General features: G+C 48.3%; 1 protein-coding gene across 1 annotated transcript in view; it reads left to right on the plus strand.

Moving 5' to 3' along the window:
* Ryr3 (ryanodine receptor 3) overlaps positions 1 to 26,921 on the plus strand; it is a 295,306-nt gene that overhangs the window by 161,661 nt on the left and 106,724 nt on the right. Inside the window, exons 33-40 of the mRNA XM_090357798.1 lie at positions 94 to 257; positions 2,363 to 2,528; positions 8,223 to 8,309; positions 8,778 to 9,004; positions 9,956 to 10,751; positions 12,073 to 12,273; positions 19,511 to 19,613; positions 20,389 to 20,526. Coding sequence (XP_090213924.1) covers positions 94 to 257; positions 2,363 to 2,528; positions 8,223 to 8,309; positions 8,778 to 9,004; positions 9,956 to 10,751; positions 12,073 to 12,273; positions 19,511 to 19,613; positions 20,389 to 20,526 — 1,882 coding nt within the window. The remainder of the gene's footprint in view (positions 1 to 93; positions 258 to 2,362; positions 2,529 to 8,222; positions 8,310 to 8,777; positions 9,005 to 9,955; positions 10,752 to 12,072; positions 12,274 to 19,510; positions 19,614 to 20,388; positions 20,527 to 26,921) is intronic.

A 26,921-nucleotide genomic window follows, 5' to 3' on the forward strand; every position in this document is an offset into this window, starting at 1 on the left:
CATCCCTGTCTGTGTGTGTCCTCCTTCCTGAGGGGCCACGTGGGATGCCATATGATTTACGCCTCTCAGTCCCTCCACTCTGTCCCTCCACAGCAATGCCACTATGCCATCCGCATCTTTGCTGGGCAGGATCCCTCCTGCGTCTGGGTTGGATGGGTGACTCCAGACTATCATTTGTACAGTGAAAAGTTTGACCTGAACAAGAACTGCACGGTGACTGTAACCCTGGGAGATGAAAGAGGCCGGGTCCACGAAAGGTAAGACAGCTCCCAAGAGCCTGCCTCTCCCTAGCCATCTTTCAAATCCCCAAAGGAGGAAGTGTCCTGGCTTCCCAGCGCACAGGTAGAAGGGATGGTGTACTGCAGCATTGAAAAGTTCATCTACAGGAGGAAAATAATGCTTCTCGTCCCAAAGTGTTGTGAGTTAAATGCATTGATTCGTAGAAAGATGCTTCTGATGGTACTGTACCCCCAGCATGCAAAAATTAGTAGTTATCATTACTACTCACTGAATGTCCTTGTGTTGTGAGACCCAGAATAGATGTGATAAGTGATATATATTTTAACCTGGAAAAGCAATTCTGTGAAAGCAACTGACCAGTTCAGGTTTTGCTCCTTAGCCAGGGGGGAAGAAACATCAGGACTTCAGGTTTGTTTCACCTGTTAGCTGACTTTGCCACACCAGACAAGCCACTTGATTTATCTGAACCACATTGACCATGTTTATGGTGAAAATTAACTGACATGTTAGCCCTTGCAGCAAGACCTAGTATTTGGCAGGTGCTTAGTAATTCTTAGCTCTTTGTCCTACATAATGAGCAATAAACACAGGATTGATCTTCAAAATGTTTCAGGGTATATTTAATTTGGGTCCTTTAATATATGCCTAGAGCCTGCTGCTTCACATTGGGCAGCTTCAATACATTATTAATCAAATGCTCAATTAGGTGAGCATTTGGTGATTTAATCACTGAAAGCAGTAACAACATGGCTGCAGGTGACATTTATAGAACCCTCTCAGTGGCTCTAACCCTTTGGAAAACACAATTTATACTAGCCCCTGCTTAAGGACATTCATATTGAGAGAGAGTAAAAAAATGTATTGTCCAAGAAGAGAAGGACGGAAGAAAAGGAAGTACACAGTGGGATTGGGGGGGGGGGGGTAATAGGCTAATACAGTTGGAAGGTATCCCATTCTGGGCGGGAGTCCACAGGCAGAGCCGTGAAGCAGCCATCAGAATGTGTGGTCGCATCAGAATGTGGGTCTCTGTCCACCTGGCAGTGCTGAAAGCACACTGATGGCCTTCACATGGCTGTGGTACTGAGCCACATGGTGTTTGCCTTGGCATGGGAGCAAGGGCCCCTGGAGCGTCAGTTGTAGAGTCCTGTTGTGTCATTTCAAGGTGTGCCCCAGGGTGAGTGTGGGAGGAGGCGGAATGCCCGCTGTGAGGGCCTCTGGGAATTACCTTGACCATGGCACGTCTCCCCAGCGCTCCCTGTGGTAGGAAGCCCTGCCGTTAAAGAGCAGGGGTGCATCTCAGTGGTGGAGTACTTGCCTACCACGTGCAAGGCCCTAGGTTTAATGCCCAGCACTGCCCTTCCTAAAAAAGGAATCAGGCTTTGGAGCCTTGAAAGCCTTTCGATTGCTACGGTTTGCTTTTAAGCGTCAAATCCTAGAATGGAGTCTTGCAGTCAGAGAGTAGGCAGACAGCCAGGGAGATAGGAACGGGAGCTGCTGGTTGGACAGTGGAAGCCCCGGGAAGCGCAGGGGGAGGGGTGTATAGGAGGGTGGGGACCAAATGGACCCATTTTACAAGTAAATCATCCTGGGCTAAGGCCGTCTTCCTAAGGAATACGTTTTCAAGTGTTGTAGCCTCTTGTCCTACATACCGGACTGGAACCCGAGCCCAGAGTGTTTCTGCCTCTCATACCAGATCTCTGTGTAAGGTTCCTGGGTTGGTTCTCATCACTGTGCCTTGACTTCCCGTCTCTGCAGTGGGATTGCTGCCCTCTCCATTATGTTTCACTAAGATGAGTTGACTTTGAGTCTGAACATTGTGGTCCCCACAAGGAGGTGGCCTCCTAGATTGTCAGGTCTCTGAATGGAGTGATTCATACCTACGTAAGTTAGTGTGGAGCTGAGTGAATTCGTCTAAGAAAAAAACATAGTTGGAGCTAATTGTGAAGCATCACAGGATAGTCCCTGAGGCATTTTACTCCCCAGTCTTACTCATAAAATACTGGACTAGATTGTGAGATCTCTCTCTTCCTCCCTCCCCCTCCCTCCCCTCTCCCTCCCCTATGTCCCCCTCCCTCCCTCCTCCCTCCCGCCTGTCCTCCCCCTCCCCCCTCCCTACCCCCAGTGTTAAACGTAGCAACTGCTACATGGTCTGGGGTGGAGACATTGTAGCCAGCTCCCAAAGGTCAGCTCGGAGCAATGTGGACCTGGAGATCGGCTGTCTGGTGGACCTGGCGATGGGCCTGCTGTCCTTCTCAGCTAATGGAAAGGAACTGGACACCTGCTACCAGGTAAAGGTGACTGTAGGCCTGAGACACTGGCCCTGCAGACCTGGGCTTGTGGTTGTAGTGTGCATTCCTGCTCGGCCTCCTCACAGATACGCCTATCACGGTATGAACCAGGTAGGGCCACAAATAAACAAGAACATAATGGCCGATGGGTACGGAGGGAAAACGTATTTTGTTGTTGACCAGATATGGTGGCCTTCTTTGTAGAGGAAGAAAAGCATTCTATTTAGTGATGAACTCTAAAGACGACTTATTTAATCTAGCAGTATTTCTGAGAATTTCTGGGAAGCCTTTGTTACCTGAATTACACAATGCAAAATATAAACAGGAAAGCTCCTTGCCTTGGGAAGTGTATGTCCTCAACGTGGAAACCAAACGGCGAATCACATGGTCCCTCGGCACGAGGTTGCTGCGATTCCCCCACTGTCTCCTAGGACCTGAATTCAAGACCTAGGCTCTGTCCCTGAGCCTCTGTGATCAAGGCTAGCACTTTACCACTTGAGCCCCAGCACCACTTTCACCTTTTTCTGGAGGTTCATTGGAGGTACGAGTCTCACAGACTTTCCCTCCTGGCCTGACTTTGAACGCTGATCCTCAGATCTCAGCCTTCTGAGTAGCCAGGACTACCTGCATGAGCCACTGGCCCCTGCTATCTTCTTACATGGTCCTTTAAAATGTATTTATGTACATTGTTTTCCTATTTCTTGGGCCATGAACTTCGACAGAACTATTCAGGGAAACCTTCAGCTATACACATGTAGATGTCCCTGTCCTTTCGCCTGGGAGCGTGCCACATACCTCATCCTCCTCTTGAGGTGTTGGAATGATTGTTGAGAACATGAAAAACTGAAAAAGACCTCAGAAATAAACCAGTGTGACCAAACATTTTTTCAATTATTTGACCAAGGCAGTGTTTTGTTAACTTTAACAATAAAAAAAATTGTCTGAGCCTAGAACTCACCATAGCAAATGCCAAGTTAAGGAGTTAAATTTCCATGTTGAGTATTCTTGACACTTTACAGAAATGTGGGAGGGAGGAAGGGATGTAGTCAGGGTTAAGAAAAGGAAGAGTATGTTCCCATCAAGAGCAGATACAAAGTGTTGATTAAGGAGAAATCTTGATTTCATGGTAGAGCGGAACAGTGTTGTGTTTTAAAATGGCCTAGGAGGCCTTTTGCAGTGGGGAAGCATGGTGCATCAGTGGACAGAACAGCATGGAGCTTTTATTAGTGGAGAGGTGGGATCTGTGTGGAGGAAATGGGGAGGCTGCTGGAGGTTTCTGAGCAGGAGGGTGACATGAGAGAAGCCATTAAGGAAGCCAACAGTCTTCCAGGGTCATCAGTTTGGCTAGCTAGCCGTAACAGACAAAAAATACTATCCCGCGTCAACACCCTGAGTCATCCGTTTGCTGCAGGCCACAGCTTTGGAGCTGTAAAGCCTCTTGGCATCCTGCTGTGTGGGCTGTGATTGGAGAAGTGGGGACCCCAAGTATGAGCAGTTCCTTGAGGAAGACCCGATGGAGTGACCGCCCTTGCCAGGGGCCAGAGCCACCGAGTCCCTCTGCCATCTCCTGTGCTGTGCATCATGCTCAGCTCTTCTCCTATGCGGAGAAGAGACTGGCATCCCTCCACACGTTCGGTCCAGCCCAGCTGGCCGCTTTCAGCAAGGGGCCCCTGTGAAGTCACAACTCTACCTCCCCCAGTCCCCTTAGGGAATGTTTTATGTACATTTGCTTCTGTCTTCAGAAGCCATTAGCTTTTCCCATTAACTTGAAATGAGTTTAGCTGAAAGGGTCTTCCCTGAGCTGCAGTGAACTCCAGACACTAATAACTTTGAAGACTAGCTGGACTTTGGTGATCTACAGGCACTGAATTAAAAATACAAACAAAGGCAGATATGGCCTTGGGGACAGCAGCAGCAGCAGCCTGCCTGCCTGCCTGCCTGCCTGCCTGCCTGCCTGCCTGCCTGCCTGCCTGCTGCCTGCCTGCCTCCAGGAAGAGTTCAGAGCTCTTGATGTGGAGAAGCTTGGTTTCCAAGAGGAAGTGCTATGCAGCTTCCCTCTCCCTGCCCAGTACTTCCTGGTGGACTGCAGCTTCCCCCATCACACCCAGCATTTCCTGGAGACCTGAGGGCAGTCCGTTGGCCTCCCCTCCTGGGGTGCCTGTCCCTGCTCTTTGCTATGCACCCAGCCCACCACCATCCCAAGCAGTGCTGCTGGGAGCTGTGAGAGGGTGAAGGTTCCTCTGGGTCCCTTGGGACACACACACACACACACACACACACACACACACACACACACACACACACACACACACACACACACACACACACACACACACACACACACACACACACACACACACACACACACACACACACACACACACACACACACACACACACACACACACACACACACACACACACACACACACACACACACACACCATCTTCTTCCCCCAAGAGAATAATGCAGGGCCCTGGCAGTAGGATTCATTGTAATTCTACAGCTGTAGCTATTTTCATTTTTCAATTATCTCAAGAGGAACAGGCCAGCAATATTTATATACTGGCTTTCAATTCAGAAAGGACCAGTGACCAAAATAATGAGAGAAGGATTCTCAAACAGTGTTTCTAGATCTTCCATTAAATGGTGCCATGCAATTTGCAAAGCTTTCTCTATCCACTTAAAGCAATCAGGAGAGAAATGAGAACTGAAATGTACGTTCAAGAGGTGTTCCTCAGCTAGTGGCAGGCTGCTGCAGGGCTCTGAGGATAGAGCCTGCTGGGAGAGTCACATTTGTGAGAGAAGTTGGCTTTCGATTCTGGTCAGTTCCTATGTCCTGACCTTCACACATGATTAGAAACAGAATGCCTATTATTATAAGGACAAAACAGATCAGTGATAAAAAGGAACCTTAACTACAAAGGAAACAACTGCTCGCACGCCCTGGCCCCTCTGAGCCCAGGCTCCCTGCATCACGATAGAAGCTTCTGGTCTAGGTGATGAGCTCCGAGGGCAGAGGCCATCGTTTGCATTCCATGGAGCAGCATCTGGCACCTGCCCAGTGCTGGCTAAATGCTGTTGTGAGACTAGCTGATGTGACTGTGGAACACTAGTGTTTTTTGCTTTTTCACACCCAACAACTTGCCTCCAGATTATCAACTAAAAGCAACCTTTGTTGACGTCACTGTTCGGCAGGCTTAACTGGGCCGTCCATTCTCTCCAGACCAAATGTAGAGGTAGCTTCTTGGCTGAGCCAGCACCTTCTCTGGAGGCTCTGGGCTTATTCAGCTTATGTTGTAGGTCTGTTGTTCTGAGGTCCTGCATCCCTGGGGCTGCTTTCTGCTCTTTCTGGGGTGACTTTTCCACATGGCCTTTCCATCCTGAAAGCCAGCAAGACACGACCGGTGCTTTCCCTTCTTTCCCCAGCAAGCAAGAGAAAACTTGCTTTTAAAGGACCAAGCCGCCACCTCTCCCAGTCTTGAGTCCAACTGGTTAATGACTTCATGTATATTTGCAGAATCCCTTTACCACATAAAATAGGAACAAATTGAGTCCTTGAGCTGGACTTCTGCTTATGTTTATCCTCAACTGCACTTATGAGCCAGGGCAAATTCTGCAGGGACCACAAGCCTAAATGCCCTCAAAGCACCTCTTCTCCACAGGCTAAAGAATGGGCCTGGGCTCTTGTTGAGCCACCTGTGAACTCTGCAGGAACCAAGAACGTGCAGGTCTTTTTTGGCTACAGCTCCCTAAACTCATATGATTTAGGGCTTCACATGAATAATACTTTTGTGTCAACAGGTTTTCTGCTGGTTGAGATGAACTTTTCTCAGGTGTCAGATCTGCTTGCTGAAGGTTACACGGTTGGGGGTATCAAGTTCTCATGATTCCATATTAGGTAACAGAGACGTCTGGGGCAATGTCTGGGGCATCTCTGGGACAGGTCTGCCTGAAGTCAGAACTTTGTATCACCAGTATAAGTTCTGGCACAAAGAAGAGACGTGATAGGTTCTAAATGATTTGTTTAAAGTCCTTTACAAATCTTGCTTCAGACATGGCCAGGTTCTTTAGCATTACACCTCCACATTCTGCTTTTCTGAGCAGTTATTCTTTGTATTTTCACTGGGTTCCTAATACATGGATGTAAACCGAATATCTGTATCTAAAATATGGGCCTACTGACCTGTACAGGATGTCACTGTCCTCTGCCCAAGTTGAGAAATTAGCCAGTGGCCTGTTTCATCATGAGAAAATGAAGGCCTGGTTCATAATAATCTTGCAGATGACAGCAACAAAACCAGTAAAAATACTTTAGTGCCAAGCACATTAGTTTATATCTGTAATTCCAGGTATGTGAGAAGCCATAAGTAGGAGGATTGTGGTAGAAGAATTTTGTTCAGCCTGGGAGACTGTATCTAAAATATAATAACCAAAAAGGACTGAAGACATGGCTCAAGTGGCAGAGTACCTACCTAACGATCAGAAGGCCTCAAGTTCAGATAGCAGTAGCGCCAAAAATAAATAAAATGTGTGGTTCAATCAATCTTAGATCAAAATCGGAGATCATTATTTAAAGGGAGCTTGTAACAAATACTCTTGACATAGAGAAAATACTCTGCTCATTTTCCTTTGCCATATTAGAGACAAACAGCGGCTTAGATGAATGCGCATTTTTCACCTGACAGCTCTGGCATAAGTTAGCCAGATCCCTGCTCAGTATCTCACATGGCTACAATCCAGATATCAGCCAGACTCTGTCCTTTCCTTGAGGTCAGAGTCACAGTGTGTCTGTGCTCTTACAGACACTCTCTTCCATGTCCTTCTATGGTAAGTGTAGGCTGTGAGTGAGGGGGTCAGAGCAGCTGTTAGTTTCATCTGTGGAGACATCCATGTGCCAGAGCCTCCACAATGCGGCTGGGAGACAGTCTGTGATGAACCCCGGCCCTGTGAGGAAAAGACCACCGAGGCCTTCCGGTAAAGTGCTCTGGGGTCATGTAGTTCTCTCCTGGGGCTGTATAGCCACCAGTCCTGCCTGGGGTATGACAGGCCACAAGGTGTCCTGACGCTTGCTTGTCCTGACTGTGGTGGGGCACTGGCATGTGGCGGGCAGAGGGCAGGGTTGCCGCCCAGTATCCTACAGTGTGTAGAGCAGCTTCCACAGCAGGAAGCTCCCAGCTCAACATGCCAGTTGCACTGACACAGAGACACCACTTTGGTACACCTCTCAGACCTTGCTCCCAGTGTCCATTTTCCTCCAGCAGTCATCGGTGACCACACTGGCCCTCCGCCGCCATCCCTGTGAGCTGAGGGCATGTGTGCTGGATGACCTGCTGCTTCTGTGCTCTGTGCAGAGCAAGCGCCTTTCAGGAGCCGGCAGTGGCCCTTCCTCCTCCTAGTGAGTGAGTGACTCCTAGCCCGCGGCTGTCTTATGTTCCAGGAAGAATGCTGCAGAGGAACCTGGGAGAGGACAGGGAGGGTGCAGAAAGTAACCAGAAGTAGGCGGTGTTAAAGGCAGGAAGCAGGGACCGTGTCCACTAAGAGAGGCAGGTCTGGGGACTTCCAAGCCGTGGGGTGACCAGCCTGTAACAGTGCTTGTTCAGCTCAGGATGGCAGTACTGACTGCCATACCCGTGGCTGAGCAGGCTGTGCTGTGAAGCACTGGGTAGACCCCTCTATCTGTTGGATTTCAGGTGGAACCCAACACAAAAGTGTTTCCAGCAGTCTTCCTGCAGCCCACAAGCACTGCTCTGTTTCAGTTTGAACTTGGGAAGCTGAAGGTACCGTATTTCAAGTATGCTGTAACAGTTACAAAAGAAGAATGCAGCACTCGCGCTGATTGGGGGAAATCGGGCCCTGGGAAGGCCTGGCACCTCTTTGTCTCCCTTGCCTATGGGAGGTACATGGCAGCCTGCACTCTCATCTTCCCCTGCTCAGAGTTCGCTTGGTTACTGAAATAATTAAGAACCGGGGACTTGGCTGTGTGGCAGAGCACTTGCCTAGCATGTACAAGGCCCTGGCTTCTATCCCCAGCATGTCAGAAACAAAGACAGACAGCAGCAAACGAGTGAACTCATCTTCACACGGCCAATGGCGCCTGGTTCTCCAGGTGCACCCCGGGGGCTTTGGAGCTCTGTCTCTAGTGTGTACCGCCCGTATTGGTTATCTAGGGCCACAGGATGGTCCAGTGACTGAAAATGTCCCCTTCACACGTGTCTCTTCTCTGGTGCTTTTCCACCCTGTCCCAGAATGCGATGCCCCTGTCGGCAGCCATGTTTAAGAGTGAGGAGAAGAACCCCATCCCGCAGTGCCCACCGCGGCTGGACGTGCAGACCATCCAGCCTGTGCTGTGGAGCCGCATGCCCAGCAGCTTCCTGAAGGTGGAGACGGAGAGGGGGAGCGAGCGCCATGGCTGGGCGGTGCAGTGCCTGGAACCCCTGCAAATGATGGCACTGCACATCCCTGAGGAGAGCAGGTACCCGAGGGGACCCCAGGCCTGGAGGCAGGGGGGCCTCCGGCTGGACGCCCTCAAGAATGCCCCTGGAGGGTGGGCGAGGGCAGGGATGCAGGCCAATCTCAGGGCTCTCCCGATGCGCAAGGAGCAAGAACGATGATGATCTAAAGTGAGGTGGGGTCCCCTGCCTGAACCCACACACAGAGAGGCGCATGGGCCTTGGAAGTCAGGACAGACACGGGAGCTGGATCACACCAGCCATTCTCAGTGTGCAACAAGACATGGATATGTTCTTTTCCAGAGGAAGGAAAGCTCTGTTTTATGGTAGAAGGGTGAACTAACGCGCGGGCAGCACCCTCTGAGGTCCTGCATGTCAGGAAATGGAGCATTGTCTTGAACCTGCAGCAGAGAGAACAAGTAGTCCAGACAAGGTGACGCGTGCTCATCACCCCAGCCCCTGGAGAGGAGGAGATTGGGAGGTTCAGGCTTCCCGGCCAGCCTGGCTAAACGCTTATGAGTCCCTAGCTGAATGGCAAAGGCCCAGGCATGGTGGGCTGTGCCTGTCATTCCAGCTGGAATGTAAGCGTAAGTAGCATTGCGATCCAGGCCAGCCCTGGCAAAAAGGGAGCCATCTCAAAGAATGGTAGATCACCTACCTAGTGAGGGCAGAGCCCTGAGTTCAAGCCCCAGGACTGCAGTGATAACAAAATCAAGATGCAGGACTTGGACTCATATCTAACTCTTGCCCAGGTGGAGGGTTTTACATTTTTCTCTAATAAGGAAAACCTTCCTCTTTGGTTAGCCAATATCTTAAGTTTTTCAGTCTTTGGAGAGCTTTGCGTGGGTAATGGTGATCTCTGCCCCTGCCTTCTCCACTGAGCTCACTGAAATCCTGGGGTGCAGCCAGGGCTCCTGCACTGTCCAGGGGGCGTTCTTCTCCCCGTGGGCTGGCTGACCCTGTGCCCTCCCCAGGTGTGTGGACATACTGGAGCTCTGTGAGCAGGAGGACCTGATGCAGTTCCACTACCACACGCTGAGGCTGTACAGTGCGGTGTGTGCCCTGGGGAACAGCCCAGTGGCCTACGCGCTGTGCAGCCACGTGGACCTGTCCCAGCTCTTCTACGCCATCGACAGCAAGTACCTCCCAGGCCTGCTGCGGTCTGGTTTCTACGACCTGCTCATTAGCATCCACCTGGCCAGTGCTAAGGAGAGGAAGCTAATGATGAAGAACGAATACATCATCCCCATCACCAGCGCCACCAGGAACATCCACCTTTACCCCGACCAGTCCAAGAGGCATGGACTGCCTGGAGTGGGCCTACGGACCTGCCTCAAGCCAGGCTTCAGGTTCTCCACCCCGTGCTTCGTGGCCACCAGTGAGGACCAGCAGAAGCAGAGCCCCGAGATTCCCCTGGAGATTCTCAAGACCAAGGCCCTGAGTATGCTGACGGAGGCCGTGCAGGGCAGCGGGGCCCACATCCGAGACCCCGTTGGGGGGTCTGTGGAGTTCCAGTTAGTGCCTGTGCTGAAACTCATTGGAACCCTGCTGGTTATGGGGGTGTTTGATGACGATGATGTGCGCAGAATCCTCCTCCTGATCGACCCCTCTGTGTTTGGGGAACGCGGTGGGGAGATAGAAGAGGGAACCAAAAAGGAGGAAGTGATGAAGGTGGAGGAGAAGGCGGTGGAGGCTGGGGAAAAGGTCGGCAAGGAGGCGCCCGTCAAAGGCCTGCTGCAGACCCGCCTGCCCGAGTCCGTCAAGCTGCAGGTAACTGGGTGGGAAAAGGGCCTGGGAGGAAGAGAAAGGGCGTGGTAGCAGGGAAGGACAATGGCTGATCCTGCATCTGAAGATAGGGCAGAGGTGGCAGAGAACTCACAGGAGATGCTCACACTGATGCTGATGCTAACGTGGAGTGCACCCTTGTCTCCCAAGCCAAACCCAAATGCCCTCCTTTGTCAGTAGGGAGGACACTTTGAAATGCTGAGAAGGGCTTCAGAAGGGTCCTTTCCAGTGAAGAGTCTCCCCTTCCTCTTCAGCTCACTGAGAGACAGACGTCCAGATGGTCGGGAGCTTTGGCTGTGGAATAATCCCAAGGCCTGCGCGCCAGCGCTCCCTTCTGTTACCCGGCGTTAGCATGACTGCCGCCCTGCCTTAAAGCCCCGCCAGCCCCACCTCACAGGACACCATGGTTCTGTGCCTTCCCAGAACCACACCCATGGCACTTCCAGGGCCTGGGCACAAGAAAGCAGCGAGGAGCAGAGTGGGACAGTCTGTCCGGGCCTAGGAGAGGGCCAGCCCTTCCTGTAACTCCACCCCCGCTTTCTGCTGTTAACTGGCTAAAGAACCTATCAAGTCAGAAAACAAGCAGAACCTTATATTTTGTCCCATTGGTGACAAAATATAACCTTGAAATATAGTCATAAAATGCCAGCTTGAAGCTTTTTGTCAGAAAATTCTAGTCAAGAAATACTCTAGAGGCAAGTAATCTGCATTTTGGTATCTGACGTCCTGGGTTTGTAGGTGGTCAGCTAATCAGAACATTGGATTTTGAGGAGAAATGTAACGCATTTTTATGCACAAGATCGGCATGTTATTAAAGCATACAAATGTGCTGCTCTGAGATGGAGGCTCACTGGCATGTGATGTGCTTGATGCCTTTGGCATATGTGACACCTGGGATCTAGCACCTTGACTGCCAGCTGGGGGTTTTAAGGTAAACCCCAGGGTAGAGGCCCCGTCCTCTGCTGCATGGACAGCTCAGTGGGCAGTGGACCACACACCTGCCCCATGAGGGGTGCAGAACCACCGGATCACCCAGGGGTGAATTCCTCAGGGCCAGTCCTGGTGGCTCAGTGAGGGAGACTGACTACAGAACTGTACTGGACCATGATGACTTCCCCAGCTTCTGGTCCTGACACGTGCTGTCTTTAGCGAGCCCATTTTCCCTTTGGTTCCCTGTCCTTAGTGCTCGCATGGTGATCCCTGCCTCCCAGTAGAGTAAAGTGGGGGTACTGGTGCTGCCACCACCTTTGCCACGTGACCTGAAGTGCAGTCCTGACAGAACGTGTGCATGTCCACCCTGTTGCAGATGTGCGAGCTCCTCAGCTACTTCTGTGACTGTGAGCTGCAGCACCGAGTGGAAGCCATTGTGGCATTTGGTGACATGTATGTCTCCAAGCTGCAGGCAAATCAGAAGTTCCGCTACAACGAGCTCATGCAGGCGCTAAACATGTCTGCAGCCCTCACCGCCCGGAAGACCAGGGAGTTCCGCTCACCCCCGCAAGAGCAGGTGAGAGCCCAGTGCCCAGGAAGAACTCCAACCCCACACGGGAGGTGTCTCCATGCTGGTAAGGGTTACAATACTGACCTCGGTACCCAGAGGCAGGCCTTGTCCTGCCAGGGATGCATGAAGAATAGTGCCCAGTTATCCTAGGTGCCGCTTCCAAACTCTACATAGCTCCAGGATTCCTTTACTAATGAGTTGAAAGCCAGGCTACTATTAGGATTCAACTGTCACCTCAGCCAGGATCTGCTGCTCAGGATTATTGACAGCCTTTCCAGAAGTTGCTGCATCTCTGTCAGAGATGCCCGGTGTGGTCAGTGTCTCCTGACCCAGGAGAGATGGAGCAGGCTCGCTGCAACCCACCGAGCCGCCCCACCCTCAAGATGGAGAGCTGAGCTCATTAGATGAGCCGCCTGGCGTCCCACGTGCTGCATTAGTTCTTCGCTGTCCCCACTTGTGCTTAGCCTTGCCCAGACAGATAGCTTCTTTGAGAAGATTAGAACCCTGGTGAGAAAATTATCAGAGACATCTTGTAGAGTGATGGTTTCCATTGATCTCTGCTGCCCAGCGCCCTCCTTGTGCCTGCAGGCTGGTTAGCCACTGCTCTTAAAGCTCCAAAACAAAGGATAGATCTTCTAAGTGAAGAAATGAGTTTCTTCAGATCTGCAGATTTTTATATATTTAGATTGCAGTCAGTAAACTTAACACTATTTTATATTAATGGCACTCCAATTATCTAAGTTATTGTCTAGAACCTAGATGTTTACTGGTTTAAGAATGCATGTCGGGGGCCCGGGAGTTTGGCCTAGCGGTTAAAGTGCTTGCCTAGCATGCACAAGGACCCGGGTTCGATTCCTCGGTATCCCACATACACAACCAAGCCGGAAGTGGCAGAGACGAGACTGCAACAAGCGACAGAGAGCGAAAGCAAGCAAGCGGAGCCCAACCGAGTGGTGGCCGGAGCGAGAAGGGGCCGGAGCGTGCGGGAGCGAGCCGAGCCAGAGCCAGCGAGGCCGGAGCGAGCGGGGCCGGAGCGAGCGGGGCCAGAAAGAGAAGGGGGCCCAAAAAAAAAAAAAAAAAAAAGAATGAATGTCTTGGCTCTTAAAAGCTTCACTGAATGATGCCAGAAAAAAAAACCCAAAGTTTATCACCCTTATGAGAAATGCAAAGGGAGAAGCTCTTGAGGTCTGTGGGGTCAGGTCTTAAAGCTGCTGGACCAAATTCAGGCCTGTAAAGTGTTTTCCGTTCCCCCCAGGAATTGCTCATGAAGACTTCTCAGAGACAGAGGCTGCTTTTAGACTGGCGGTGCATGGGAATGCCCCCATGTCACTGGGCCAGGGCCATTCTGCCCTGTGTTTGTGAATAACCTACTGATTACAGCAGTCGTGTTGGCTTCAGTCTGCAGGACTCCGGTTGCAGTTTCTGTGTGGTATTAGGCACAGAACCCTTTTGTGCCTCTGTGTCTTCAGCTTCATGTGTAGGTCATCTGGGTGTGTCCTCCCTCCCCCAATCCCCAGTCCCTAAGGTTCTTGTGAGGATCCCAGGAGAAGGTTGTTTAGCTTGCTCAGCATGATACTGGCTGCCCTAAGTGTTAGACTGCATTTGTTGCATGCTTGGTTCCTTGACCTTCTGTCAGCAGCTAGATGAGTCCACACACATCTTTTATGGCCTCTCTTTAACCCACCCAGCACCAACGGTGGGTCATCCACACAACAGTGTTCTCATGGCTTTGGCTGCTGGGAGGGTGGGCAGCTTGGATGTCCACCCTTCCTTTCCCTGTTCTTCCTTCAGGACTTCTCTATCACCTCCTTCCCAGTGTTCTAAACAATCCTGAGAAACAACTGTTGCACAAGCCTGTAATTTAGGTTTTACCTCAATGCTAATCATACCAGCTGTTCATGGAGAACTTATATAACAACTGTCTGGTCCCATCCCCACAGACTCTGACTCAGCGGGTCCAGGGTAAGGATCTAAAGTTTGCATTTTTCGAAAGTTTTCAGGTGATGCTAATGCTGCAGGTTTAGGGATAAAACAAAGTAAGAGCTCTACTCAGAAAACAACTGTGTAGGTGGTACATTTTAGGGTTTTCATTATACACTGTAGTCGTTTCAAAGTTTCAGGGCTACCATGAAGACATTTGATCCACTTTGAGTTCATGGTGGGGTAGTATAGGATGGAGATCATAATCTAATTTCAATTTTGTGCCTGTGGTAATTCAGTTTCCCTGTGGACAATTAAAATGCACTAGAAAACGAATGATGGGGCAGAAGGAGAAGGGGAAGGTAGGTGACTGTGGCCAAAACACTTTATGAACCTGTACAAAAATGGAACAGTGGGGCTGAGAGTTTGGCCTAGTGGTAGAGTGCTTGCCTAGCATGCACGAAGACCCAGGTTCGATTCCTCGGTACCACATACATAGAAAAAAGCCAGAAGTGGTGCTGAGGTTCAAGTGGTAGAGCTCTAGCCTTGAGAAAGTCCAAGGACAGTGCTCAGGCCCTGAGCTCAAGCCCAGGACTGGCCAAGAAAAAAAATCAAAAATGGAACAGTGAAGCTGAGTAAAACAGCAGAGATGAGTAGAGAGGGCGGTGGAGAGGGTGAGTCTGATAAAGGTACTTTGCATCTGTGCATATCTGCACATATCAAAATGAAACCCTCTGCCACAAGTAATTCATGTTAGTTGAAAAAAAAATCTGAAAAGTGGAATGAAAGTGGAATGAAAGAAGTCACTACCTGCTATGACCTGCTCTCCTCCCAGGGAGCTTGGCTCTGGAAGATACCTGCCCATGTGATGCCCAGTTAGGGAGCAGTGGCTGTCACTGAAGGACCTAGGAGATTTAGCTCACTTTCAGAGGTTAGCAGCCTTGAACAGCTAGGAAAATGGCCTGCATGGAATTAAGACCTTCGAAGAGAAAGTAGTTAAATCCCAGTATCCAGAGGATTCAGAATGATGAACGAGTCATTTAGGATTATAGCTAAATGCAAAAGAAGTCAAACTGAGGTTCATCGCAGCCCTTACTTCTAAAAGGCCTTTGTTGGGCCAGGAGTTTGGCCTAATGGTAGAGTGCTTGCCTGGCTCGACAAAGACCCGGGTAAAATTCCTTGGTACCACATACACAGAAAAAGTCACAAGTGGTGCCATGGCTCAAATAGTAGAACTCTATCCTTGAAAAAGCCCAGGGACAGTGCTCAGGCCCTGAGTTCAAGTCCCAGGACGGGCAAAAAAAAAAGCCTTTGTTAAAGGGCATGACCTGCAGCTGAAAATATTGCTCAGTCTAACTTGCCTTTTTTTTGGGGGGGTGGCTAGTACTGGGGTTAAAGTTTGCCTTGTGGGGTCTAGGCAAGCACACCACCTCTTAAGCTACACCCCACACCTTTTTGCTTTTAAGTTGATTTTCCAGGTAGACTCTCACACTTTTCTACAGACCAACCATAGACTGAAATCCTCCTGCCACCACTTTTCGTATAGCTGGGATTATAGTTGTATAATCACGTCCAGCCTTCGCTTTCCACTTCACAGCCTGCAGGATGACTTGTCCAACTTGCTTAATGGATATTATTTTACTACAAGCAATGTCTCTGACTACTTACCCAAAAAAAAACGTTTTTAGTGGGAGCTTTGTCTTCCACATAATCTTAAGTAAAACTCATGGCTTAAAAGCAGGTTGTGAAGTTTTCCAGCTTACCAATCCTTAGCAGCCGGGGTCAAACCCCGTCGGTGCTACATTACCATGCACTCGACCGAGGGAGTCATGTGCAAAAGTTCTCTAGGCATTTTTGCATCCCTTCCAGAGGTTCCCAGAGGTTCCCTGAGCAGAGGTTGTGGGCCTGTGGAGCATGTTTCAAAGTTCAGGAACCTGGCCGAGACATAAAATAGCTTCATTTTTGCTGATCTCAGACAGCAGGGCTTTTCGTGGTTCATACCACGTTTGCACAGGAGGGCTTTTCATGGCAGCAGAATGAGCGAGGGCCTTGTCTTGTCTGCACATTTCTTCACCTCACCTTAGTGGTTGTGAGATTTAGACTCTCTGCCTGTGTCCACTGCGCTCCAGTCGTTGTGGTTATGAGAAGGGCCACTGGGGCTTCTCAGATCAACTAATGAAATACCGTATTATGATTTCACAAATTTTTTATTATTTTAAGTAGATTTCCATATCATTGTTTCTTCTTGTAGTTCTACATGTCTTAATTTATTTAAAAGACTAATCTGAGGCTGGGAATGTGAGTGCTTGTCTCAGACACAACCACAAAGGAAAAGGCACACTGATTGCAGAAGGTCAAAACCTACATGTCAAAAAAAAAAAAAACAGGCCTGGTGCTGGTGGCTCACGCCTGTAATCCTAGCTACTCAGGAGGCTGAGATCTGAAGATTGTGGTTCAAAGCCAGCCTGGGCACAAAAGTCTGTGAGACTCTCATCTCCAATGAACTTTGCACCACAGTGCAAAGAGGTAGGGTGTCTTGAGCTGAAGAGCTCAGAGTCAGCCCCAGGCCCAGAGTTCAAGCCCCACAACCAAAAGAAAAAAAAACACACAAAAACAGACCCTGTGAACAAAGTTTAAAGCTCTCTAAAAACTATGGAGAAGCCTGGAGTATATATTACAGAGTTAAAATCTGGAAGTCTGCAAAACACTTACAAAGTCATTTTTAAAAGGATAATTTCCTGGCACAAAGATAATGAAGGAAGAGCATAAACAGAAGGTTTATAAAATGTGGAATCAAATTGGTCTTTATATGCGGAAAAAACAAAGTTCAGCCCCAACAATTAAATGCAAATTAAAGCAACGGGGACATGGTATTTTTCACCCATTAAATTGGAAAATGTTTGAAAATGTGTTGACTCTCATCACTGTAATGGAGATGGCAGGGTAATATACATACTTGTATAAATTTGGTGCTGATGCAAATTGTAGTGAATATTCTGGAGAGCAATTTGGCAATTCATATAAAAATCCATTTTAGAGTGCAAACCTGTTGCTCCACTCGTTTTGCTTCTAGGAGTTTATCCTAGATAACAATGATCAGGTGTATGAACAAGGTTTATATCCATGCCGTATCAGAAAAAAAAGTGTGTGTGACCCCCCGGGGGGTCAAGTCATGGGTAAGCTAGATGCTAGTAGCTCACATCTGTAATCCTAGATACTCGGGAGACTTGAAAGCCAGCCCAGATAGAAAAGTTTATGCAATACCCCATACAGTTAAACAGCAAAATGTCAGACTGGAAGCTAGGATCAAGTGGTAGTAGCATGCCACCCGTGAGCAAGATAGCTAAGAAATATCACAAGGCCCCGAGTTCAAGTTTTCATACTGACAGAAGAAAAGATAGCTATGGTGCCCGTATCTGTTAATCCAGCTATTCAGAATGTATAGGTGTAATAGTCACAATGCCACACTAGTGTAGACAAAAAAAAAGGGGGACCTGATCTTGTATTTTATCTGCCTCAGTAAAAATAACTAATATAGAAAGAATTGAGGGCAGGATGCAAGGAACAACACTTGTCTAGTAAAGACAAAGTCACAAGTTCTAATTCTACCACCAAAAGATACAGTAAAGGAATTGTAGTTCAGCTTTATGAGCGCAATAAAAAAAATCCTAAATATGTTGCACATGTTTTTATCCATTTGCAGAATGAAATCAATGCAGCTGTTAAAAATTAGGTTAAAAGCAGTGGCTTATATATCTAAGCCTGGGAATTCCAGGCTTAGAACTAGAAGACGGCACTTCAGAGTAGCCTAGGCAGAAAAGGTCTGCGGGAATCTATTTCCAGTTAACCAGCAAAATGCTAGGGGCTGGACAAGTGACTCAAGTGATAGAGCATGAGCCAAGCAAGCAAGCCAAGAGTAGCATGAGGCCCTGAGTTCAAGCCTCGCCTGGTAGCAGAAAAAAGATCAAATTATTAAAATGTTCAAGACGAATCAAGTGAAAAATGAAGTTTTTTTTTTTTTAAAGAAAGACATCTAGAGTATAATCACATCCAGTGTGGACAAACTCAGTATGGAAGATATTGGGTGGCCACAGTAGTCACCTTTGTGTGATAGTCACAGTAAATCATCTTCTTTAGATATTTTCTTTTGTGTGTGTGGGTCATGGGGCTTGAACTCTGGGCCTGGGTGCTGTCCCTGAGCTCTTCAGCTCAAGGCTACTGCCCCACCCTTGAGCCACAGCACCACTTCCCATTTTCTAGTGATTCATTGGAGATAAGAATCTCATTCTTTAGTGCCCAGGCTGGCTTTGAACTGAGATCCTCAGATCTCAGCCTCCTGAGTAGCTGGGGTTACAAGCGTGAGCCACTGTACTGGCTTATTTAGATATTTTAATTTTTGTGCAGTTGATAAACTAATCTTAGAAGGAAAAAAAAACCTGAAAGCTACAGTTACAACCCCTTCCCACAAAAACAAAATAAATAAATAAGGGGCTGGGAGATTGGCCTAGTTTAGAGTGCTTGCCTAGCATGCATGAGACCTGCGTTCGATTCCTGGGTGCCACATACATAGAAAAGCGAGAAATGGGGCTGTGGCTCAAGTGGTAGAGCTCTAGCCCTGAGAAAGCCCCAAAACAGTGCTCAGGCCCTGAGTTCAAGCTCCAGGACTGGCCAAAAATTAAAAACTAAGCAAAATTTGTAAAGTATAAATCTGGATAGTGATTACAAAGGGCTAGGGTGGGAAATGGGTGTAGAGATCCAGTTAGGAGTAAGGAAAGCTAGAAGTAGAAATGATAGCATGAAAATGAGAATGTACTTAATGTCACTGAACTATACACTGCGAAAGATTACCTTTTGTGTGTGTGCCGGTCCATCCTGGCCTTGAATTCAGAGCCTGGGCACTGTGGCACTGTCCCTGAGCTTTTGCACTCAAGGCTAGCATCTCCATTTCTGGCTTTTTTTTTTTTGGTAGTTAATTGGAGACAAGAGTCTGACAGTCTTTCCTGCCTGGGCTGGAAATTCAGCCTTTCGAGTAGCTAAGGTTACAGGAATGAGTCACCAGTGCACCGCTAGGAATGACTGCCTTTTAAGTTATAAAATTACATCACAATTTACAAGTCTCTTTTATGATAAAGTGAAGTTTTTTTTAAATATCCGTTTATTCTCAGGAGGACTTAAAGGACTTAAATAAAGTAGGTCTCTTTTTCCCTATAATAAGCTTAAATATTTTACCTTAAAGAAGGAACCCGTTAAATGTCTAAGAAGATCTGAGTTTCCTCACTGATACAGAAGGCTAAAGAGCCATTTCTTGCTCTCACCCTCATAGATCAACATGCTTCTCAACTTCCAACTGGGAGAGAATTGTCCCTGCCCAGAGGAAATCCGTGAGGAGCTGTATGACTTCCACGAGGATTTACTCCTCCATTGCGGTGAGCTGAGCTGAGGGGCAGGTGTGGGGTAGGGAGGGAGACAGGCCAGAGCCAAGGGAAGTCTACCTCACCTCCCTTCTTAGACAACCAGGTGAGCCAGTTGTTCAAGAAGGGTCCACACTGCCTGGGTCAAAGATGACACAGGAAGTGGCCCTGGCAGGATAGTGACTGAGGAGAGGCTTTGTGAGGAACAGGGATGTCCACAGACAGAAGGAAAATGACACATTCTGTTATTCACCTCACCCAGCTTCCTTACAGCTGGGACTCTGCGATGTAGGATACTCCACTTTTCAGTATTTCTGTACATGGGAGGGTTTGTCTATTTTCCCTTATGGATAATAAGTCAGCAATCCCTTGTGGATACATTTTGTGCTGGTCTTAAGTGTCTCCTCGGCATTGTGATGCTGGTACTTGAAGGGCTGGCTGGAGTAATAAATGTATGAGACAGAGCCAGAGTGTTTGAAATAATGAATGTTAAAGTGCTTCTTCTACTGGAATATAGTACTGTAACATCACCCTGTTACAGTGGTGAAATTGTGTATTTCTTCCAACCATTATCCAAGGCTGTGTCAATATTTTAATGTCTGTGGGGGAGGGTGGGTATTTTTCTAAAGACTGTTCAAGTGTGGTAGGGAAAGTTAAACGTCTTTCCAGAGGCATGGTACCATCTCTTTAGGATTCTTCAGAAGGATAGGGAGCTGCATTTGTACGTTCACTCTTCTGCTCGGGGTTTTGTGTGATCGCCGGGTCTTCTCTCTGTTCTCTGGCCTACCAGGTGTTCCCCTGGAGGACGAGGAGGAGGAGGAGGAAGACACCTCCTGGTCAGGAAGACTTCGTGCCTTGGTGTACAAAATTAAAGGCCCACCCAAGCCTGAGAAGACTCGGCCAGCAGAGGAGGAGGAGCGACGCCCTGGTAAGTCATGAGCCTTCCCACACCACCCTCCCAGCTCCCTCCCTAAGGCTCTCTAACATGCACGGGGTGTGTGGATGGGCCAGGGTGTCACAGGAACAGTGTGGGCCTTGTCCTGACCCTGTGCTGACTGTGCTTTGTATGGTGAGCGTCGCCTTTCCTCCAGAAGGACCTGGCCTTCAGTCTTCTGAACCCGAAGGTTTCAGTGGCTTGGTGTCTGGAAACCCTGTGTTTTTCCCTAGCTGCCTTCTTTTACCTATTATCATTTTCTATCACTTTTGTTTGGGGTGTGTCAGTACAAAAAACTGATCTGCTTGAGAAAAAGAAAATGATAGTAAAGGAGGGCTTGTAAAACGTAGGAGTTTTTGGTTTTGAGTTCTCACACGGGTGGTTCAGCCAGCATCCTAGAGAACTTTCACTTTCTATTTTTTTCAATACAGAGTCCTGCCCAGCTTTATTTCTGTAATCTTTACCTTGTCGATAATGCTTACCATTTTGACCCAAGTTGAAATAAGATCATATCTTTCCTACAGGTCAATTGACTAAACTATTAGCATTTCAAGAGGAAGATTGTCTGACATATATATATATATATATATATATATATATCTTCTCCTTGCCAGACTCAGCAGATTTTTCACTTATAGAAAGAAGGAATTTCCCAAGTTTAATATAGCTACCTTTTATCTTGCCCCATGTTCCTAATCGTCTTGGAACACACTTTGAAATCACAGAGTAGAGCTATAGACTGTCAAACATAATACGTTCATCTGAAAACATCACTTCGGGGCTCATAAATCTTATTATCCATTGCATTGACCTTTTGTCTTTGTCAGACTATCGCTGAAGGGAATACATCCTCTCCATTTGTCAGGGGAAGTGTTGAAGCCCTGGAAACATGTATGGGAGCTTCATCACTGGCACCTCTTGGTGAAGCCATCCGTTACCGTGGAAAGGGAGGGTCTAGGAGATTGAAGGGTGAAGGAAAGGGAGGGAGAGAGGGAGAGGCTATGAAGGAAGGAAGGCAGAAGAAGCTATGGAGGGGCTGTAAGCCAAGGAAAGTGGGCTGCCTCTAAGAAGCGAAAAGGACAGGGAAGGACAGGATTGTCTCCTAGTGCCTTCTGAAAGGACTCTGCTTTGCCACATCTTGACTTCCGTCCACACATGGGTCAGACTTCTGGTTTACAGAACTATAAGAAAATAAAACTCTCATTGTTTCAAGTTCCTCAATGTGTGATAACTCGTCGTGATAGCAGAAGAAAATCAACACAGACAGCCACAACAAAAAAGTAGATTCTTGGTATCCGCAAGGTTGACTATCTTGACAAGTAGTTAGAAATGTAAGAAAAAGGCAGAGAGCCTTCATGGACCCTGAGGTGTGGTCAATTTCATTTATAGGCATGGAAGCCCGCACAGCAGAAGTCAGGCCTTATTTCCACTTAGTTCCATAGAAGTCTTACAAAGATTTTCAGGGCGTACCTCACTTGCCTTGATAATGCCACACGGCAGACAGTAGATGTCGTTAGTCGTGGCATCAGGGTGAGACAATGGGGATGCCAGTGCAGTCAGCCATGTGCCCAGTTCCAGGGTGACAAAGTAGAGATCACAACTCTGAACCTGGCTCCCTCAGGTGTATCACAGTCTGTTTCGGGAATGCCAGGCCCTGCCTTTTGGCAGACTGTGCTCAGGAGATAGAAATTCTCACTGTCGTGGAGGCCTCCTGTGTGCCAGCACTCTGCCAGCACCTCACGTTCCTGCCTCACAACAAGCCACAACGTGAGAAGAGAGACCGTTTGGACAGACCAATGCAGCAAGTCAGACACAGGCTAAGACTTGAACCACTCTCGCATCTATCACCCAGGCTCTTGCCAGAAACCATTTGTGGATGCCTGTGGCCGTGGGTTGAAGAGCTGGGGAGACAGCATGGATATTGACTTAAATCTGGGTATTCTCCATACTGATTCGATAGACATAGCGACTAAACGGAAAGCCTCTGATTATTTTGCCAGGAGAGTAAATACCAAGGTCTCAGACTCCCAAGTCCATTGTGGTTCCATCTTCATCTTGAAAGTCTTCTAACATGTGAGCAAAAGCCCTCTGCCTCTCTATTCTTTTCCTCATCATCGTCAGTCATTAATCTCCTCCGTGTTTAGAGATGGTGATTATGAGGCTGGTTGACTGATGCCCAAAACAACAGGCTAATTACCTCACTGTGATGGATGAGACCCCAGGGCGTGAGGGAGAAGGACTGGCTGAATCTGGCTGTGAAGTTTCTGTGGTTACTGGAGGGTGAGAGGGTGTCCAGCTGGCTTGGGAATGGTCCTGCCATGAAGCACCTGCTTCTGCAGTCTGCCCTGAAAGCCTGGCCAGTAGGACTTGAGGTGGTTTCCTGGAGTCCACAGGCTGCTGACGCAGGAGGCTTCGTATCCCAGCCTCGTGCTTCTGTGCTGCTCACCCCCTTGACCTCCACAGGCCAGCTGTTCACAAGAACCCTGTTTATCACACTGAAGAGCTGGGCTGTGATGGGTCATCCCATAAAAAAAAACGCTGCCCCTCCCAGTCTTGCATGATGGCTGTGAGGGTGGAATATTAGTTGAGTACAGCTTTGAAAGGGCGTGAGGGTTGAATGCCAGTTTAGTGCAGCCTGACAGTGGCACAGGGCGGCTCCCGCACCTCAGCTGATGATGCTGAAGTGAACAGTGTGGCTTCCAGCCGGGAGTTTGAAGCTCAGCTCTGCTCTGCAGCAAGGGGACCCTGCGTGGAGGACAGGAGTCGTGTCCAGAAGGTAAGTCTAGAGTGGGCTCTGCTGGGCGGCCTGCGGGGCCCAGGGCTGGGCTGCCTACTGTGGCCTGGGAACTCACCAGTGGTGGAGCCCTTCGCCTGCTTGTCACTGGAGAGCAGGCTGCAGGCTGTCCTGGGGCTTCTCTTTCATTTCTGAGTGCCAGGACATTCTCAGTGTCCCCTTGCAGAAGGAGACAAAGTAGTCCTGCTGCAGGGCCAGACCCAGAAGGGCACTGGAAAATAGAGAAATTAGCGCAATGAATTCTCCAAAAGTCTCCTTGGAATCAATAGATTCAACTTTCTCCCTGACCTTCTCTGCGAATAAGAAGTAGATATTTGGCCATGAGATGAGTTTGGCCTCGGGGATGCCCTGGGGCTCAGAGCAAAGAGAGTGGAGGCCTTCCCCAGCCCCCCCCCCCCCCCAGCAGAGTCAGGAGTGTGTCCCTGCATTGTGTGACCCCTAGAACAAAAAGCTTCCCTTCCCCACCAGCCATCACCACAGCCATCCCAGAGGCCATCCAGCAGCCCCGGCTCGTCTCCGCGTGATTCGTGGTGTGCCCTGATGCAGTGATCACGGCCAGTCACCCCCACAGTCAGGAGGCCTGGTGCTCTCAGCGTTTGCTTCTTCCTTTCAGGAGGAACAAGCTGCAGAATGTTGACACAGAGCATTAAAATGTGTTGGTAGTGGCGGCATTCTCAACATGGGTCCATTCAAACCAGTGAGCTCAGGCTTATTTGAGGCTTCATTAAGTTAGAGTTCAGGGTTCAGGAAGAGAATCTTAAAATATTAAGCCATAAGTTGACTTTGTAGAAACTTACAGAAACAGACATATTGCTATAAGAACTTAAGAACAGCATTCTTTATTCCCTTCCTGATGTTCTTGTTACTATATCATGCTTATTTTAATTTTCTTCAAGAGAAACTTTACAGGGAAATTTTATTTTACTGGTAAAGAAATAGAGGCTCTGGAAAGTGAGTAACCAGTCAAAAAAGTAAGAATGAAAGGAACTTAAGCTTTATGGTTTTCAGGCATTTTATTTTCTGAATCTCTTTCAGAATTTCTTAAGAGAGTATCTAGAGAGGATGCATAACATAAATGTCAAGCATTCAGAGGCAACTATTTTGTGAGGTTTGTGGAGGCAAGGATCTCTAAAAAGAGATGCCAGCAGCGCAGTTCTGAACCCTAGCTCTGCCAGTGCTAAATGTGATGTGTAGCGACTTCCTTAACACCTATATGTTTCCGGTTCCTTGTAAATAAAATAATTCCTAGGGCTAGGAGCGTGGCCTAGTGGCAGAGTGCCTGCCTAGCATGCATGAAGCGCTGGGTTTGGTGACGCAGTACCACACATACAGAAAAGGCCAAAGTGGTGCTGTGGTGCAAGTGGTAGAGCTCTAGCCTTGAAAAGGCTCGGGACAGTGCTCAGGGCCTGAAGGAGAAAGAGAAAAGAAAAGAAAGAATAACGGTAACTAAAAACATAAAAACTCAGTAAAACAGTGCTCAATAGTGTTCTGGAAGTTTGTATATACTTCTGTTTCTGAGGAGAACCATACGAAGCATAGCTAATGAGGGGCCTCATTGACTTGTTCCCATAGATTTAGACACGGAATGAGCATGGAATGGGTTAATCCAGTGACTCAGTTTACATAAGCCTCTTTCTCCCTCCCTCCCCTCTTCTCCTTCCCTCTCTCTCTTCCTTTCCTCCCCATCCCTCCCTCTCCTTCTCTCTCTCCTTCTCTCTCTCCTTCTCTCTCCCTCTCTCTCTCTCACCCTTCCCCTTTCTCTCACTCTCTTCTTCTTTGCCTCTCTTCTCCCCATCCCTCTCCCCCCTCACTCTCCTCCTCTTCCTCCTCTCCTTGTCTCTCCCCATCCCTCTCTCCCTCTCTCCACAGTTGTAGCTTCACCTACATGTTGGCAGTAAGATGGGAAGGGAAGTTCTGGGTCTCCTGACTATCCTTTGCAGTGCCTAAGGGGAAAGCACGGCAGTTTCTCTGGTATTCCAAGCAAGAATCCTTTGAGGGGAGAACTTGCTCACAGGCCTGCCCACGAACCAGTGCCTGTGGTGACCTAGAAAACAGAAGGTGCTGGCTGATTGAAGTCAGCGCAACCCACCTTGGAAATGGAGTTTAGTCCCTAAGGAACATGGCCCCTAGGTGAAAGGGAGCTTTGCATACAACCAGCATGCTCTGAAGGAGGAGGAAAGGGTGGATGGGTGGTGAGTGGTCATCGGTGTTGTTCGCTCTGCACCATGCTGTCTTCTGCAGCCTCTGTTTTACTCAGTGCCCTCTTGAAATCCAGTCGGAGGTAGCTCTTCATGTCCCGAGGAGAAGTGGAAGCTGTGTAAGGACCTGGAGACTGTATGAGATTCCTGGGTAGTGTTCCATGCCTAATTCACAGTAGGTGCTTTCTCTGCTTAATGTTGATTCTGGCTGGGCCTAAGCTCTGGGCCAGATGGAGACAGACCTCCAATTACGTCAGCAGCCCTATCAGAATTTTCTTCTTTATCCTCGAGAGTCCAGCGTCCCTAACTCAGGATCTCCGCCAGCTGGACTAGATGAATTTCCTAGTTATCGTTGTTGGAAATCGCCGCAGACTGTCTTAGGAGTCCAAAGTGAGTACGCAGTCAGCAAGCCTTCGGTATCTTTCTAAGCCCATGTCTTGCCTTTCCTGGCTTCTTCTTTGGTTACTGGTAGCTCCTTCTCACCTGGTACCACGCTGACCTCCGCCTCTGCCATCCCACAACCCTCTCTAACTTCCTCTGTCCTCCTTGTGATTCAGAGAGCCACGGGTAATCTACAGCAGTCCTTCCTCTTTGGGTTCCCAGCCACGTCTGCAAGGTCCCCTTTGCCATATGCAGTAATAGAAGTCCTGGAAACTGGGATATGTACATATTTAGGGTCATTATTCAGCCTATTTAAAGGAAGAAAAAAGCAGAGGTCACTTAGAAATGCCACCTGTGTGTGTTTTCTGGAATTTTAAGTATACATAATTTAGATGCACATAATTATCTTTTGTAATATGAGCATTATGGATTGTTTTCTAAGTTTAGCCTAAGTATAATGTAGTTTTGTCTGCCTCTGTTCTCAACGTAAGTAGGTGATTTTTTTTTCTTTGAAACTGACCCAGATTTCAGAGCACTCACAGAAATGTAAACTCTAATTTGGAGGAGAAAAGCAAACTTTCTAGAATCTTACAACCCAAAAATGACACTTGAATCCTAAGACATGATGTCCACTGCTGTTGGGCACCTTCACCGTGAGTTACAGTAACTGTGGTAGACCTCTGCCGGCAGTTTCCTGTGGCAGCCACATGTGGCCAGCTTGGGTTCTGAAACCAGAGAAGCAAGTTATAAAAGGACTAGCGGAAGGAAGTAAATAACTGAACAAGAAGTCAACTGTGGGTGTGAAGGTCGACTGTGATGGGAAGATACCCCAACGTCCTCTTTAGGGAATGTTGTTAGATCAGTCCAATAGAGGAATGCCTGTCTTTTAAAGTATTCCTCAGGCATGAAGTCTTCTTAGAAGTATTTCCAGTCATTTTAAATGTGGCTTGTGGATCATACATTTGATATAATTGCCTCAATGTGACTATACCTAGTTACAATAATTACAAAAATGG

Source organism: Megascapheus bottae, chromosome 25 (assembly GCF_031878675.1).
Source record: "Megascapheus bottae isolate mThoBot1 chromosome 25, mThoBot2.hap1, whole genome shotgun sequence".
NCBI classification, from domain to species: domain Eukaryota; kingdom Metazoa; phylum Chordata; class Mammalia; order Rodentia; family Geomyidae; genus Megascapheus; species Megascapheus bottae.